Raw genomic sequence first — 16985 nt, 5'->3', positions numbered from 1 at the left:
CATCCCCGACGGTGCTCCTTGTATCACTAGTGGAGTAAGTTACTTAAAGCAACTACGTGGAACTTTTTTTGTGATGATTGTGGCGCCTCCTTGTGGACAACAGCTTTAATGTTTTCTTTGAACGCCACCACCTCGCTTCGTGAAGATGGCGTATTGATCTGCCTAGCGGGTGCACTTGTTTTGGAAGTGAGCGAAAGAAAGACACAACTTGGTCACATGTAGGTTTACTCACTATAGTGGTCCAGCCTCTGTTTAATTCAAACTACTGTCTATTTCCTGGTGCATTTTTGACATCATGCTTGTTGTGCCTTGCTCAACAAATGCACCTAACAATGCTCTATCTGTTGAATTAAAGACCAAGTTTGCCTCTTGTTGGCCCGTGCTCCATCACTGTCTCTTTTAGCTTCTTGTTGATTGTCTCATCTGCTTATGTTGGTCATATAGAGGCGCCAGTATGAAATTGTGTTTCATAACCAGTTTAAAAAGTCCTTTTTTAGTAATGTTAACATAAATGGATTATTGTGGCCGGCTTGTACCAATTATATATTTATGTGATGCTTTTTTCCCAGAATGATCCTCATCTCCACCTCATGGTAAATGTTCAGAAATACATCCTCTCCTGTCCAGTCAATCCTCAGTTTCCCTACTTCCCCTCTCCCCCTCCTCCTCCTCAACCTCCAACCAAGAAGCAGATTGCTCAGATTCCTGACATCCCCCGCTACCCCTATCCTGGATTCCAGGACCCCCCGCTGTCCCAGGGCTTTCCTCCTGGCCCACAACCTGACGTACTTGCAATGGCACAAGCTACATCCTCACCAAACATTAACCCGGTGCAGGAAAGCTCTTCCAAACCATTTTCCAAATTACCTGTTGGCTCTTCTGAATATGCATCTGGTTGGCATTACCCCTATGTGCCGCTCTACTACCCTGCAGCAACACCAGCTCCAACCTCTTCAGCTAAAACATCTACTACTACAACTGTTCCTCCAGCAAGTCCTAATTACCTTCAGTATTATCTTCAGATGCCTTACTATCCTGCAGCACCAGTGACCCACGCACCTGCTTCTTTCGCTCCCAGCCCGCCATCGCCTCCTCCCTCTCCACCAAAACAACCTGTTGGTCCACAGTACCCAGTCCATAGTGCATTTCATCCCCCTGCCTCTTCCAGCTCGTACTATCATTACGGACAGTTTTCCTATCCGGGCCCTGACTTGCAGCCTGCTTCCGCTTCACATCCTACTGTCGCCCCACCTTCCCCTCTTCCAACCACTACCACCCAACCCAACAGTCCCAGCTATCCATTTAGCCCGTTTCCCGCCCAAACACCCAATTGCCACTACCCTCATCCCTATTACCATCCTCTCTCTCCGCCACCCTGCCATCCACCTTACCAGCCTTTGCCCCAGTATCCAGAGAATCAACCACCAATCATCACCGCTACAACTCCTCCCAGCACAAGTTCTACCCCATCTACCACAGCTGGACCCACTCAACAGATCCCCCACCTACAGTGTCTGATTGGGAGACTGGTTGTCTTCCTGCCTTTTGCTCACCCAGACACCATCCAGGTCGGAGGTCAGTGTTTGTGTAAACATAAGAGCTCTGTGTGTAGATAAGAAGTGTGGCTTTTTACGTTCTCAAAGGGAGCCATATGTCCATCTTAAGGCCCCATGTAAATATCTTTTAGCCCTGCTAGCGGTATGGCTGTAGCAAAGGCAATGTTAGTCTGCCTGTTGGTCCTCCACTTTGTTCCAGGCAGAAATATTTTAACTATTTGATGGAACCTGATGAAATAATATACAGACAGTCATGGTCCCTAGAGGATGAATCCTAATAGTTTTAATGTTTTCCTGGCAGCCTTTTCTAGTCCCCCAGCAGTTTTTCAAGTGAACTATCCCTACATCTACTACTTGATAGATTGGCCCAACATACAGACATTCATGGTTTCTAAATGATTTATCCTTTTGAGTTTGTTGATTCCCTGACTTCTCTTCTAGCGCTACCATCAGGACATTTAAAATTGTTCAATACTTTGGTTAGTGAATAGATAATCATTCAGCCTGAGGTGTTCTTTGTGTTTTATGATCATTAGCAAATGTTAGCTTGCTAGCATACTAAACTATTATGGTAAACATTAAACCTGCTTGCCATGTTGGCATTGTCGCCTGTGCCGATGTTAGCATTTAGCTCCAATCGCTGTTATGTCTCACAGAGACGGACACAGTAAGAACAGTGATCTAATGTTTTTATTTTATCCAAACTTCTTAGAGTGAAAGTGCATTCATCTTAATGCAATATGTTGTCGCTGGTCCCAGATACACACCAACACAGGTATCCACAATTTGGTAGCTTGCTCAGAGACTAGTGTAACTAGATTAACGTTTACTTCTAAAATTAAATTATAACTTTTTCAAAAATCAAAGATCTAACAATCCTTGTTTCTAACATCAGACCAAATGAAGACATGGCTGTTCGTCTCCGGTGTGTCTCCACAGTGTGGGTTCATGCTGCAGACGGCTGAGGGCTATGGGGTAATCCTTCACTCTCCTCTGCCCGCCTGCCACAGCCAGTTACTGGTGAGCTCTTCCGTAATGCCTCGTCACTGCCTACTAATGTATTGTCTTTATATAATTGCTTTACTTTAATCACGTCCCAGCTTTAAAATACATTATAAGATTGTTTCTTTGGAGTTTACTTATCTGATTACAGAATTAATTTGTTGGAAAACTCATTTAAAAAAAATTAATTAAATTCTTTAAGTTTGCAGTGTCCATGAAATGGCATGGGTATACAGCTAAATAAACGTTGGCAAATGAGAAGAACAAAGTTTCAAGAAAGTTCTTGGCTACCATAAAGTCTCATGCTGCCTTCACACTATGAGAGACACAGGAACATTCTACACGTAATTTTCAATGGAAGTCGGTAACATGAAGCTACTGACAGCCCACACGTTGTGTGACGCGTTGCAAATCAAAGTTGAGCTTGTCTTTTTTTTCAGCGCTCCAATGATGCAGCAAAGCGTCAACCTGATCCATTCTGTCTAAAAGAAAATGAAGATAGCCATTTGCTGGTTGGCAACATAACTACGTCAACGAGCGTTTGCCATGCTTGGTCGTTTTGTAGATTTAGTCACTCGTAGTGTGAACACAGCAATAGTGACAGGTATGTGATCAAAACTGCTGACTTGGAAGGAAAAGAGAGGGAATCCTGCACACTATCCACGACTTGTACTCACTTTATTAACAATGTGACGGCCCTTTGATGAAGGTCTGACTACTGAAGTTTATTGTGTGTGTGTGTGTGTGTGTGTGTGTGTGTGTGTGTGTGTGTGTGTGTGTGTGTGTGTGTGTGTGTGTGTGTGTGTGTGTGTGTGTGTGTGTGTGTGTGTGTGTGTGTGTGTGTGTGTGTGTGTGTGTCAAAATACTTTAAATGCATCAATGCAGTCCAATATAATGCCGCCACAAAGAACAAAATTATCTTGGATTGCTGACGCTGGTGGTTTGTACCACTTGGGTTGTCACTACAGCGATTTATGACACCAGTCTAGCGTGTATATAGAACAGGCGAGCAGTTTTTCAGCAGCTCATAATTACGATTAATCCCATATGGACTGTATGCAGCATTGGCTCTACATGCATCTGTGCTCTGTTTTTTATGTTCTGTGCAACCCAACTGATAAAAATGTTTTTTTTTTGTTTGTTTTTTAGTTTGAGCTTAACTCTATTTTTGACAACAGTAGCTGTAAACCATGCGTGGTGGTTCATGCTGACTTTATTGATTTTGCCTTCTCTTTAGACTCCCACGACCGTTTCCTTACTTCTGAGGTTTTGGGACCTTTCCGTGGTGCAGTATAGAAGTCTGGACCTGCGATGCCCGTATCAAACTACCCCTGAAACTCCCGTACCAAGTACCCCACCAGTGTCTCCCACCCCACCCAGCTCCACCAAGGACAAGGTTGGCCCTGCTGTTGTTCCAAAGCGGAAAGTCTTCTGCTCCTCCCATCAGATGACCCTGGAGCTCCCCTCTGGTCCTCTCTCTGGAATTGTTTTTAAAGGTGTGTGTCGATGTGCATGTTCCAGATGCATATGGTTGCCATCAACTCTGCTTGAGTTGAATTTTAGCATGGTTCACTCTGGTGTACAGTTGAATGGGGGGAAGGGAAAAGGTAGGCTTGGTTTTTGTTTAGATCGGGGCTGCACTTCAACTCCGTGCCATGCCATGCTGAGAACTATCATTCTGCCATTTTAAACTCTACTCAAAAGTAACTTATATGCTTCCACATGTACATCTCCAGACATCAAAGGGAACCAGATGAGCCTCCAGGATGCCCCAAAGCACTGTGGGTATTCTGCAAGAAAAGGCAAAGATGGCAAAATACGTCTGATTATCCAGTTACACTCACGCTGCCACATGAGCGTGCAGGCAAGTATTGACTCTGATTTCACACTGAGCACATGACCTTTTTGTTTAAGTGACTGTTTGCTGTGCCCATTAACTGTTGCATAAACATTTTTCTCTAAAAGGGTAAAATGTTCATCATCACTGTCGTCTACATGACAGTAAATGGGAGACTGGAGGCTCAGTTTTCCTGTCCAGTTGTCATCCCAGGGTCTGGACAAGGTAAATGGATTTTATGTTTACACCTCCAGAAAGGCTATTCAATTTGCCGAAGGGTGATTTTTCTCCCAGCCATTCAGAGTTATTTTAACTGATGCGGCTGACATTTGTCGTGCTGTCCTTCAGAGTGCAATGTTCCCAGTGAACAGCGTCTCCCCTGCGGACCCGGCTCTGTGTCCCATCCACAGTGCCTCTCCATGGGCTGCTGCTTCGGCAACCACCCCCCTGCCTGCTACTACCCCATGGACGGTGAGCCGCTCTTTGCGTCCCCCGCTGGCATTTTCACGTCACATTAGCTGAGTACAGTTGAGCTGATTCTGGCGCGGAAATATAAGCGCTGCAGCTGCTGGATGTGTGAAGCGGTATATTCAGGGCCAACAGTAGCTTGATTCATGCTGGCAGTGACTCAGAACCAGAAAAGGGTATACGATACCTTGGGTCTCATTATCAATCACCTCCTGAGATTTCTGACCTTTTTCTTTTCATCTGACCTTTACATGACGACGTGTGTTTGTGTCCTCCTCCAGAGTGCACTATTGACCGCCACTTTGTCTTCTCCGTGCCGGCCTCCCTCACGGAGCCCCCTCTTTCCCCTGGCCTGCTTGTTGTTGCCAGCAACTCCACCTGCAAATCGCAGAGGGTGACTTCCGACTACGCCTTGTTCAAGATCCCGATGGACGGCTGTGGGACACGCAGAGTGGTAGGCTTTAATGAATGACATTTCCCAAAATATTGAAAAGCCAGAAGGGCCTTGAGTCATAACTGTTTGTCTGGATGGGTTTCAGTTTTTGGATTATTGATTTAAAGAACTTGTCTGGTGATTAGTATTTCTAGTGTCCACATTCTAAATTTCATGTTCAATTCTGTCCTGACAGACAGTGGGGAACGCAGTGATTTACATGGTGGAGGTCATCAACATGGTTCAGACACTCAGCCTCAACTATGGCACCATCACAAGGGATTCTTCTGTCAGGTCAGCACATGTTGACTTTTATTCTTGGAGTAAAAACCTGTTCAGATTAGATTCAGGGTTTCAGATTATTTAAACCTGGAATGATTGTGTCTTTGGTTTGTTGGGAAGTGGAAAGAAGTTGTGAACATATTGATGTATCTTTTATTGGGCAAAGCTACATACATGTGCTTATTGCACGTTGTGCTTGTGTCCACCGCAAACTGTGACTTCAAACATCCGCTCTGTAGGGCTGATAACGCCGCTCGCTAGTTGCTCCAATAACGGCTTGGTTTCTCCGCATGTCGGCATATAGTATTATAAAATGCAGAATTTAACTGCACAACAGCTGCTAGTAAAGACAACAAAGTCAGCAACACCTGTAATCGGTTATCCATGTTATATTAACCACTGGTAGTCGATTGATAATCAAGACTGCTGTTACTTGTTTTCTTCTGGAAAAGGGTTATGTGACAGGTGCATGACGAATCAGGGAAGGACACGTGACTGGGAAGACCTGATCAAGTAGCGAACACGGGTGTCTACGTCATAGTTTCCAAACTTATGCGGTTCGGCCTGTCCACACTAGGAGGTAAGCCCGGCCTAGTGTGGACGTTCAGTGTAAACGTAGCAAAAGATACGGAAATGTAGTAGTGTGGACATGGCCTTAGTTTTGTTTTAGTCTCCACCAACTCCTGAGAGAAACCTCTGGTTGTTTAGCAGTGGTTTCCTTGTAAACTGTCAAAAAAGACAAAAAAAATCAATCAAACAAAACAAGCATTCGGTATCTTTCCATTATCAGGTTGTTGGTGGAGTGCAGGTTTCTGCCAGGCACTGCTCTGAGTGTGAGCTACTTGGTGAAAACTCCCACCCTGGGACCTGAAGTTCCGGCCCAGGGGGTGTTTGGGGTCCAGCTCCGAATCGCCAAAGGTAGATGGTCTTCATTTCAATACCAACAACTGCTCTGCTTTAAGAACTTGTGATTTTGTGTTGTTGGACACAGGTTTATGCCAGTCAAGAGGCATGGAAACTGATGACAAATTATCCAATTAATATCCAGTGCTTTAGCACAGTGTGAATGCTTCAAGCACATCCTGATCAGCTGTTGGAGAACTAGCTTTGAGTGGGTGGAATTTGGTTTGAGAAATATTCCCACTTCTATTCCAACACACCTCGTCTCACCCCAGACGCCCAGTACAGCAGCTACTACCCCCAGAATCACCCGCCCCTGCAGATGCTGCTGGGGAAGCCCCTCTACCTGGAAGTGCGGCTGCTCAATGCCCCGGATCCCAGCTTGGTGCTGCTGGTGCACTTCTGTGTGGCCTACCCCCTCTCTGGAAAGGCTGTGTGGCTGCTGCTGTACAACGGGTACGTCGAAACATCTCTATAAAGAAAAAGTATATTGAGTACCGGGGGGTTACTGTGGAAGTAGTGTTTTTCACTGACAGGAGATAACAGGGGAGATGAGGGGAAGTATATTTTTGCTACCTGTTGTCCTGCTATCTAATTGGCTCACTGATTCAATGTTACTCCCAAGATGTCCCAACCCCTATGACCCAACCCTGCAGCAAAGTCTGGTCTCTGATCCTCAGCCACCCACTCCTCAGGCTCAGACCCGCCGCTTCACCATCAGCACCTTCCAGTTCCTTCCTGATGGCGAGTTCAGGGACCCGAACGAGGAGGTAAGGATAAGAAGAGGCCCTTGAGGTCTATCAATGACTATAGTGGTACATCATAGACATCTAACTGTATTGTGTTCTTTTCATGATTCATTTAGAGACCACTTACAGTAGTATTCATTTCCTTCAAGTGTTCAAACTGAATTAGAAGTCAGGTAAAAGTGTTCTATCAGGAAATCATTTATGGCCATATTTCAAGGAACACGTGGACATTTTGGGAAATGCACTTTCTTGCCAAGAGATAGATGAGAGGATTGGGGACACCCTCGTAATTGAAGGAAAATATGAAGCTACAGCAACAAGACAGTTGGCTTAGCTTAGCAAAAAAAATGGAAATGGGGAAACGGCTATTAGTCCAAATGTAAAAGAAAATCTGCCTCCCGGACGTCTAAAGCTCATCAATTATTATGTTATATCTTGTTTGTTTAATCCATGCAAAAATTGAATTGTAAAAAATTAAGTTCTGGTAGGGTAAATATTCTTTTTATTTCTTTTAACTTGTAGACAGAACCGGACTGCTGTATGCCCTAGCTTCATATTTAATGGACAAATATAGGAGAGTATGGATGGATGGATGGATGGATGGATGGATGGATATTGTAGTATCTATCTTCTCAACTAACTGTTGGTATGGAAACAAAATGGAAAAAAATACTTTTTTTCCAAATCGTCTCACTATTGCTTTAAGCATGCTTCCCGTATAGGTTTTTAATGTGTTGCTGTTAATCGTGCAGCTGTCTGCATAGAGTGCCTGTGAAATTGGCCCCTGGGAATCAATGAAGCCTTATCTTAGAGCGGCTGTTGGCATTGGACCTCATTTCTTTAGACTTCCTGTCTTAAAAAAGTCAATGTAATTTAAAAGCATATGGCTATTTTAGTGCAATTTCACTGTTTTTTCTTTTCATTTTATTTAGCATGGACATGTAGTTCGTGGGAAATGAAACCATTTGCAGTTGTATCTCTAAATCTCTTAAGTCAGCATTTATTACAAGGACATGTGGAGAGGCCATTTTGTAAACTGCAAACTCTGGCCAAATCTCAATTGGCAGCAGCTGTTTGTCATAGTACGCTGCACACTCTGGAGACTGGCCGCTACATCAAATCCTGCTCTACTTTTTCCCTCTCAGAACAACTTCATGTGCTCAACCGAAATCTGCTCGCCGCATGACGGGCCTTGTGTTGAGGGATGCTTCGGCCAGTGACGGTAAGGGAAATTAGCACTATATACAGCCACGAACGAGCCCCGTTACAACACTCCTCACTGAAAAGAGCCAGCAGTAGCTGCAGTTCCGTATGACAGCAGGGCGATGATTTAGTAATGAGGAGAGTTTTTAATTATTTATCAACTCTGATCCATTTCCTGTTTTTTCAGTTTACGATGCGGAAGACGGTTGAAGTTGGTTGTGATGGTCTGGTAAGCAGTACTAATGTGTTGATCATGTCAAAATACACAGTTACTCTTCTATACTGAACATGTCTCCTCTCTTCTCCTCCCTTTCAGGCCTTCAGACATCACTTGTTCAACCACCAATAAAAGCTCTTAAAGGACACAGAGTGTGTCTGTTTATTCCTAAACTTGCAGCCACTTGGTTTTACAGCAGGAAGTGGCACTCACACAAAAAGTGGGAGGTGGTATTGTTTACATAAAGGCTTGTGGACTGAGTGTGATTGAGACTCAGACTGCCTCGCTGTGCCGCCCTTCATGTGGAACATACCGTAGGTTTACAGCGATGCATGTTTGAACACGTACGTTTGATCGCACAAACACGGCCGGATTAACTTGGTTGGGGGCCCTGAGAAAAAATGAGCTGTTGTGTCCCTATAAACCCCCACTGTGTAATGTGTATGGTATACTACACCCTTCCTCAAGCGTCATGGAATCAGGCCAGTAGTTGTTTTTCTGTAATCCTGCTGACAAACAGACTAAAAACTTGCAGATGTAATGAGATGGGCCGTCTTCAAGATGAAGTAATAAAGCAAGACCCGCCACACAGGCTTCTGTTATGTCAGTTGGTACAGTGTGTATTTTTTTTTTTTTTCCCCGAAATAAAATGACAATCAAATTATCTCAAACTACTTGCCATGCAGTAAAGCTGAGGCTTTTGGTGCTCTGGGGTTGGTGCCCATTTTGCTGGTAATCCAGCTACTGGTACAGAAACTTCAACTGTAGGTTATTTATAGTGTACCCGAATCACCCAGGGAGTCTCTGCACATTTGGCATGTTTCAGATAAGAACATCAGCTATAAGAACCTCACATGTATGAATAAACGGACACCCAAACATACAGGTACAAATGTTAATACAACAGTAACCAAATTAAAGGTATGGTTAACAATTTTGGGACAAACCCTGTCGGAAATTAAATGTTTATAGTAAAAGAGGGTTGTTGAAAAGCCAGCCTTCAAGAAGAAGGGGGAGGTGGGACATTGCTTAAATGTGGGAATAACCATGCTCAGTTTCAGACAGTCTGTGCTTTGGGGGGGGGGGGGGGGAGAGAGAAAGTTCAAACCCTGGCTTTTTTCTCACCTCCACACAGCTGACTAATCAGAGCATGAAGTGGATGGTTTTGGAAAATGGTGCCCATGAATGGACAGGTGTGGTGGGGGAGAGCATTTGCGACAGCTGTTCAGATGGAGTAAACTGGCTCTAACTCACTGCTGGTTAGCTTAGCATAAAGACTTAGCATAAAGACTAGAAATGGGGGGGGGGGGGGGGGGGGGGGTAAGACAGAGCCAGACTGTTCGCCTGGCTCTGTCTAAAGGTGAAAATAACCGCCTACCAACACCCCTGAAGCTCACTATTTCACACACACGGGAGGCAAGCAGTGAAAACTTCAGGAAGTTCACAGCTCCAGGACAAGTAATAGTCAGATAGTTATGGGTGCTGGTAAGTGAATTTATCTTTGGACAAAAACCAGGCTAGCTGGTTTCTCTCATTTCCAGCTGGTTTCTCTCATTTCCAGTCTTTATGCTAATCATCTCCTGGCTGAAACTCCATATTTAACTGTAGGCCTAATGGTTTTGATGTTATCAACTAACGCTCAGGAAGAAAACAGATGAGCCCCCCCCCCAAACAAAAAGTACGTTATTGCTTTAAGGTAATTATATCAAAGTACAAATGTGCAGGCCCCAACAATTAAGAAGGACATGTTTGAAAGCTGTTATTTTGCTACATCAAATTGCCTTTGAAGTATTTCCCCCTCGTGCTAGCCTTTGACCACTGGGTGTCATCCAAGCAATAAAAATGCCAAAAGGAACATAAGGTACTCCATGCTGCATGACTCACACAGCTGGGCTAGTGTGGAGACCTTGGCCTGTGTTATCGGTTGTGTAATGAGTTGGGAATGAAATTTTCTCGAGCTGGACTTGACAAAGCCCCCCCTCTGCTAACTCTGTCGCGTAACGTGAACACCATTAAACACGATTGATGTACAGGCAAAAGCTAAGCTTTATTAAAAATATATATAGTTTTGAAATAGTGCACCGCCTAGATATCAAAAGCTAACGCTTGATCTAAATGTTGTGGATTGTACTGTAAGGGGCCATACAATCCCCCTACACACACACACACACACACACACACACACACCTCCCCTCGGTAAAATGTATGGAAGCACTGCGGCACACTGCGTGTATTCTGCAGGCTGCATGGCTGTCTGGCTCTGCGTTCAAAGGGAGAGCGGAAGATAGGAGGAGGGGAATGACTACACCAAGAGGGTAGGAGGAGGAGGAGGAGGAGGAGGAGGGAGGGAGGACAGTTTCCTTTCTGTAACACACACGCCACAAGATCGCACCGGGAAAACGGGGAGAGGAAAGAAAATTATAGGCGAGAAAAAGAGAGAGAGAGGAAGCAAACACTGCAGCCCCTCGGTCCGTTTGGTTGTTGTGTCGGGTTTTTTTAAAAGGGGGGGAGAAGTCGCGTTTTCTTTTTAACGCAGACTCGCGGACTAACATGGGGGAAAGAGAGAGCTCCTGACGCGGATTGACTTTCAGTGAACCTCTGCTCTTTGGTACAAGGCAAATAGAGGGGAAAGGGAAGACATGTTGAGGTTTTTTTCGTCTTGAGGTTGCGGTAGGATGTTGATGTTGCGCTCCTAAATACAATACAAAAAACACACAAAACCAGACGGTTCTTCGCGGAGAAGAAAAAAACGAGGGCAAATGGACGTTTGGCGGTAGGTTGTGCTCGGGAGCTATTGTTTTGATTGGTGTTTATTTAATTGGTTTGTTATGATCTGAAATAACGTAGGCCTCTTGGGCAGACCTGCAGTAGGCTGAATAAATACACGGTCAGCAAACAGGGGCTACATTAGCTGGAAATTATCCCGAGAACCCTTGTGATTTAAGGGGGCTTTTTAAGGCCACTGTGTTTTGTAGTGAGGTAAAAGCAGTGTTTATGAGCTACTTGTTTTTTGTTTATTTCTTAAGCCAGAGAGCCAAAACATTTCCATATAGATCAACTCTTCAGGGGGGTCTTACAAAGGCCCAGCAGAATATACAGTAAAGGCTTCTTTGCGGCATCAAAATATTATTTTTTAACTGCGGAGGAAAATCGTCCACAGGCTGGCTTTAAGCACAAAAGGTGCACACGAGTAGGTATACTATCCTCCTCCAGTTTAGCTCAAGACAGGGGACAAAAGAAGATTTTTAAATGTTAATGTCGACCGACGTTGCATCCATCATGCTGCCTGTGTCCCGGGGTCTCATGGACCGGGATAGAGAGCTGGACCCCATGGCCGGGGTGCACCCCAACGCCGGCGGCGCTCCAGCGGTCGTCCGGGGCATGAAGCGCGGAGACCCGGAGCCCGACGGACAGGCAGCGGCCGCTCTGGTGGACTCGACCGGGGCGGAGTGCAAGCGTCCCCGGATCGACGGCTCAGGAGGGATCGGCGAGGTTGGCCAGGTGAGGAGGCGACTCTTTTGTCCAAATACAGTAATACAGGCACGACTTCTCGGGCTAGACACAAGCGTGGTGCAAGGATCTCTGGGTGTTTTTTTTTTTTTTTTTTGGGGGGGGGGTTTGCACGGTGGCATTATTTAAACGACTGCATTAATAAATAATCCGTATTCTGTTACGTTTGTAATCCATTCACTTGTCGAAGTCGTAGTTGCAGACGCAGCAGAAAGGCCCCCAATGGCCCACCATAGACTCTGCTCAGTCCATTAGCAGCACTGCAGGACATACCACCACGTTTCACAGCTGTTAATGACTACGTGCTGTTAATTCACTTTTACAAGGGGGTTGCAATAGTAAGCGTGTAATTTCACGGTGTCCCCTGGGCTGTTTCAGCTACAATGTAACATTGCAGCTGCTATGTTGCAGCTCAGGCATTTCCCCAAGGTCTGAGGAGGAATTGCATTGGTTCAATATGTATCCATCAATCCACTGGGTTGTCACATTGCAACAATATATCAAAACTCCTAAAAAGAGCATCTTTTGTTTTATATATTTCAGTAAAGCCCAGACAGGTTCTTGACTGAGGGTGGAGAATGTAAACAAACCTGACCTTTTTATTATGCAAAAAAAAAACCTCAGCCATGTGGGCAGCATTTGGTTTAGAATGGAAATTAATGTCAGTATTTGCTTGTGTGATCTATGAGGAAGGGGAGCGGGCTCGAGGGTGGGGTGGGGTGTGGGGTGGTGGTATTTGAGGTAAACAAAGGCCTCCGGTTTTATTGGGGGAGGGGGTAGTTTAATCACACCAATTACCTTGATTTTCAGACCCCTGCTTTCATCACCGCTGCAGTGTTTGGCCCCGCATTCTCTGCTTGAATCAGCACATGTTGTAGACTTCCTTAACCTATTTTCTTTCAATGTCATAAAATCAATTTGAACCCCCCCCCCGTGACCCCAAAATGTTCAAATGTTTCTTAATAGAGCAGTACAGGACAGCAGGAGGATGTTCTGGTCATCATTATTGTGTATTATGTAGGGGAGGCACTCCACTTGGGGGGGGGGGGGAGAAAGCTATTTCTCCGCCATTGGAAGCGCCAGTAATGGAGGTGAAGTGGCCTGTTTGCTCCTGTTTGGAAAACTAAATGGCTGGCTCCACATCGTTATGCCGTCCGTGAGTGCTGACAGACAGGCGTAGGAACGTAATGCACTTAAAAACAGATGTGAGTGGAAGAGTGTGTGTGTTTGTGTTGGTGAGAGAGAGAGAGACGCACAGATCAATAGCTTCAGCCCCTAAAACGTATTGAATGTGAGCTAGCTGGTCAGTCCGGAAATGAGAGTGGGAGAGGTGCCTCCCTCCCTCCCCCTCCCTCTCTCAGTTGGTGCAGGAACAGATTTGCCCTATCACTGGCAGTAAAGAGGCTTTGTTTCCAGCTAATGGGATCACAGCTCATACTGGAGGGGGCATTATAACCACACTGATCCTGAGATCCTTATCTAAGGCAAAGGGGTTTACACACAGATGCACACACATACGTTCCATGATCCTCACAAAGATTATTTTCATAGTCGACTAATTAAACTAAACCAATTTTTTTATCAAGCGGAAATATATGCTGCTTACAGCCTCTCAAATACAACGATTTCCTGTTTTCTCTGTTATTTTATTGTAAATGGCATGTGTTTGAGTTCTGCACAGTTGGTCGGACAAAATAAGATATTTTATGACATCACCGTGGGCTTTAGGGAATCGTGATAAGCATTTTTCGCTGTTAATAATGTATTATTGATGATTAGTCAAGAACATGTCACCGTGGACATTGAGACACTTTGATGGACATCGTATAGTCTAAATGATTAATTGAGATAAAATTTGTGTGTGTATATACTTCGAAAAACCTATACATAGCTCAGCCATGGGGTTTTAAAAAATATACACCTGTGTGTGTGTGTGTGTGTGTGTGTGTGTATTTAAAGTAAAACACTGTGACATATTTCTATTTTTTATAACTCTGTGACACCATCGATATTCCCAAAAGGAAACTGGAAGTAGGGACGATCAGTTTTCCTACTTTTTAATTCGGAGCTCTTGGCTTTCAAAGCCACCTCTATAAAAAGGCACACAAGCACTTCTGTAAAGCTAATCTTCAGAGGATGGAAAATATTAAATCACACCGTATCCTGGCTCTCATGAAGCACAGCGTCTCACTTCTTCCGTCCTTTTATTTTTTACAGCATTTATTGCTGGGATCGTGGCAGGAGTGAACTCTGACCTGTAACTGAAGCCAACACAGTGGGGCGCGGTTGTGGCGAAGAGCAATCCATTTGTACCACTGCAGCCCACTAATGGGATTCTTTCCCATTTGGCTATTGACACTGCTGTTTTTCTCATTAGGGCATGATGTCATCCCGATGGAGGGGTGGAAATGCTCTCTGTCGAGTCAGAACTTCTGCAAAGTTTTAGCAGAGCAGCAATGCACATGTAAATCAGCGCAGCTTGCAGTATACGACTCGGCTAGCATGCGCAAATGGATCTAACGGAATGCATTCAACAGTATGAGTTGAAATGTGTGCTGCTGCTCGTAGACATTATCCGCTGACCTCCTGCAGCCGACACTGCTCGTCCAATAGTATGGATTTTAAATGAATATTAAGTCATCCGCAGCACAGACCACCAGCTAGAGTGCTCCCAATAAACAGAACGACACATTTTTATCAGTCTTTTGCATTCCAACTCTGCACTGGGGAAGTCCTGCGTTTTTTCCTGCTACGGGGGAGGGGGTTGTTTCATAACAAAACCCTGCATCCCCAGCCCGCGTCAGACTTCGGGAAATGTCGAGGTGGTTGTCCGCTTCGATATCCATCTGGCGTGCTGCTCAGCGACTCATGTTTTATTGTCACTCTGCGTAGGAACCGGGGCTCTCTCCTAACCTAATAAGGTCTGGCCCCCCGGGGGTGACAGCGAAGAGGACAAATGACTTGATTTGGACATTAATGTAGGTGGATCACCCCGCTGTACCTTCATCCCAGGGCCCGGCACTGAAATAGGAAAGAAAACGTCAGCAAGAAAAATGAACTCTTGCTGCTGAGTTGAGAACATTTATTTAGTTTTTGGGCCCCTGTTTTTTTTCCTGTTTGCCAGCAGAGGTCTGTTGACTGAATTATGTTTGAGAGAGACTCTGCATGTTTTGGTGATCTGCTCCGGGGGCAGATTTAGTGTCCTTTTAAGTGTTGTTATCCTCACATGTCAATTGCAGTTAAGCGAGTTGTCACTCTTCCAATGTTTATAAAAGTATACTTATTTCTGTTTATTTAAAAGAGAATGCGTCAGGCTCAGAATTCATTTGTGTCTTTCATCTTAGTTATATGTAGAACAATATAGATTTGGGGTGGATAATACTATCAGTGTACTGTGTATGTGTATCGACTAATAAAACAAGATCGCTAATAATTAGTAGCAGCAGCCGTACGCATAATTCACATAAAAAGTGCTTCCGATTATTAAGAGATATGTTATTTATCACATAGTTTAACCAGGTGTTTCCAGAACCAGGTGCTCATCAGATTTAATAGAAGCTCGCTCAAATGTCAAAGATTTACAGCAGGCAAAATTCTCCAGCAAAAATGGGCATCAGCGTAGCCCCAAAGAGTCCAGCATCAGGCTTTAGTTTTAGTGGAATGATGTTGCAGTGAAATAATCACGGAGAGTAATCATGATGGGCAATTATGTTGTGCAGTAAATAATTACATGCAAATACTAATCTTCTCCAATCAGATGTGAAATAAATTGGGGGATAAAAATAACAGTTTTATCTTGAGTTGCAGATCAGCAGACACAAGTTTGATTATGTTGCGTGCGATTCGCTAGCCGATGCTGCCATATGATGATGATGATAATTATTATTATTATTATTATTATTATTAATGCTAGAACTACCGAGCCGGCTTCCAAATCCCACTTTGCCCGCAGCTCACATCCTCCTGACAAAAGCATGTGTAGGTTTACCGTGGAAAGTCTAAGGGACGTGAAGTACATCGAGGGGAAAACAAACTTCAGATCGCCGTGCCGACTGCTCGGAGGCTTAGCACATAAGTGCTCTGTGGATGAAATGGATTCACATCCTCCTGAGTGCGTGGAGTGCCCCTGCTTTGCAGCCAGGTAGGATGACTCTCGGAGCAGTGAGACGTAGCTCCCCTTCAGAAGAGCAGCGGTCCCAAAGGCGTGATGGGAATAGACACGGGTCTTTGTGACTAAATTAGACATTGAGCTCACTAAACAATCGCATGCGGACGGACGGACGGACGGACGGACGGACATTTGCCACCGCCTGTAGTTTTTGGAGAGCAGTATCAGGGCCTTGTTAAAGGATAGTGTGATGGAGGGCTTTGGAGGTAGCCGAGCTTCTCATCCCTCGCATGTTTTCAGAGGGTTGTCCTTACCCCCCCCCCCCCCCCGAGCTTGCCTTTTCTCCCCACCCCCCCTCCCCCTCCTCGCCATCTGTTGACTTCAAGTAATTTTGTTACTTTCTCCTGATTGCTCACTCGGTATTCCCCTGCAGTCCCTTGTTTTTGCCACCCCCCCCCCCCCCCCCTCAAAAAAAGCAAAACATCATCGCCGCCACCACCGCCCCCAGACAAGAATCAGCTGTGCTTCATTTGTCATCACCAAACAAAAGAAGAATGAAAAAAAAACAACAAGAAGTTTGAAGCATGATTAACTATCGCACACAATCTTCTTGCTTCTCGTGTTCTGTGACTGTGGCGTTGAGAGTGAGACACACTCGACTCTGGCAGCCTCGGCGCAGCGATCCCTCTCTCATTCCTCCCAGCTCCTTAAGGAAATTAA

The 16985-nt window shown here is 44.9% G+C and overlaps 3 protein-coding genes across 3 annotated transcripts in view; all 3 read left to right on the top strand.

Moving 5' to 3' along the window:
• The first annotated feature begins 1022 nt into the window (after nt 1-1022).
• Nucleotides 1023-4458, top strand: LOC137885170 (uncharacterized). The gene is made up of 4 exons (XM_068727327.1): nt 1023-1575; nt 2452-2576; nt 3796-4054; nt 4295-4458. Exons 1-4 carry the CDS (start codon nt 1023-1025, stop codon nt 4456-4458), a joined length of 1101 nt encoding a protein of 366 aa, XP_068583428.1.
• Nucleotides 4459-4530: 72 nt separating this feature from the next.
• LOC137885421 (zona pellucida sperm-binding protein 4) lies at nt 4531-8795 on the top strand. The gene is made up of 10 exons (XM_068727690.1): nt 4531-4620; nt 4744-4866; nt 5145-5317; nt 5493-5590; nt 6369-6496; nt 6754-6934; nt 7104-7248; nt 8373-8449; nt 8618-8659; nt 8747-8795. The coding sequence occupies exons 1-8, from the start codon at nt 4554-4556 to the stop codon at nt 8445-8447; spliced, it is 990 nt and encodes a 329-aa protein (XP_068583791.1). The 5' UTR covers nt 4531-4553; the 3' UTR covers nt 8448-8449; nt 8618-8659; nt 8747-8795.
• Nucleotides 8796-10859: 2064 nt separating this feature from the next.
• Nucleotides 10860-16985, top strand: part of rbfox2 (RNA binding fox-1 homolog 2) — a 26245-nt gene continuing 20119 nt past the window's right edge. Inside the window, exons 1-3 of the mRNA XM_068727627.1 lie at nt 10860-12148; nt 13942-13981; nt 16541-16557. Of these exons, the coding sequence (XP_068583728.1) occupies nt 11897-12148; nt 13942-13981; nt 16541-16557 (309 nt within the window). The 5' untranslated portion in view covers nt 10860-11896. The remainder of the gene's footprint in view (nt 12149-13941; nt 13982-16540; nt 16558-16985) is intronic.

The sequence above is a fragment of the Cebidichthys violaceus genome, unplaced genomic scaffold, assembly GCF_023349555.1.
Source record: "Cebidichthys violaceus isolate CVI_PGR_0920_01 unplaced genomic scaffold, fCebVio1.0.p SCAF_4, whole genome shotgun sequence".
Classification (NCBI taxonomy): Eukaryota; Metazoa; Chordata; class Actinopteri; order Perciformes; family Stichaeidae; genus Cebidichthys; species Cebidichthys violaceus.
The sequence above is the reverse complement of the archived record's forward strand: the minus strand, read 5'-3'. Positions and strand labels throughout refer to the sequence as shown.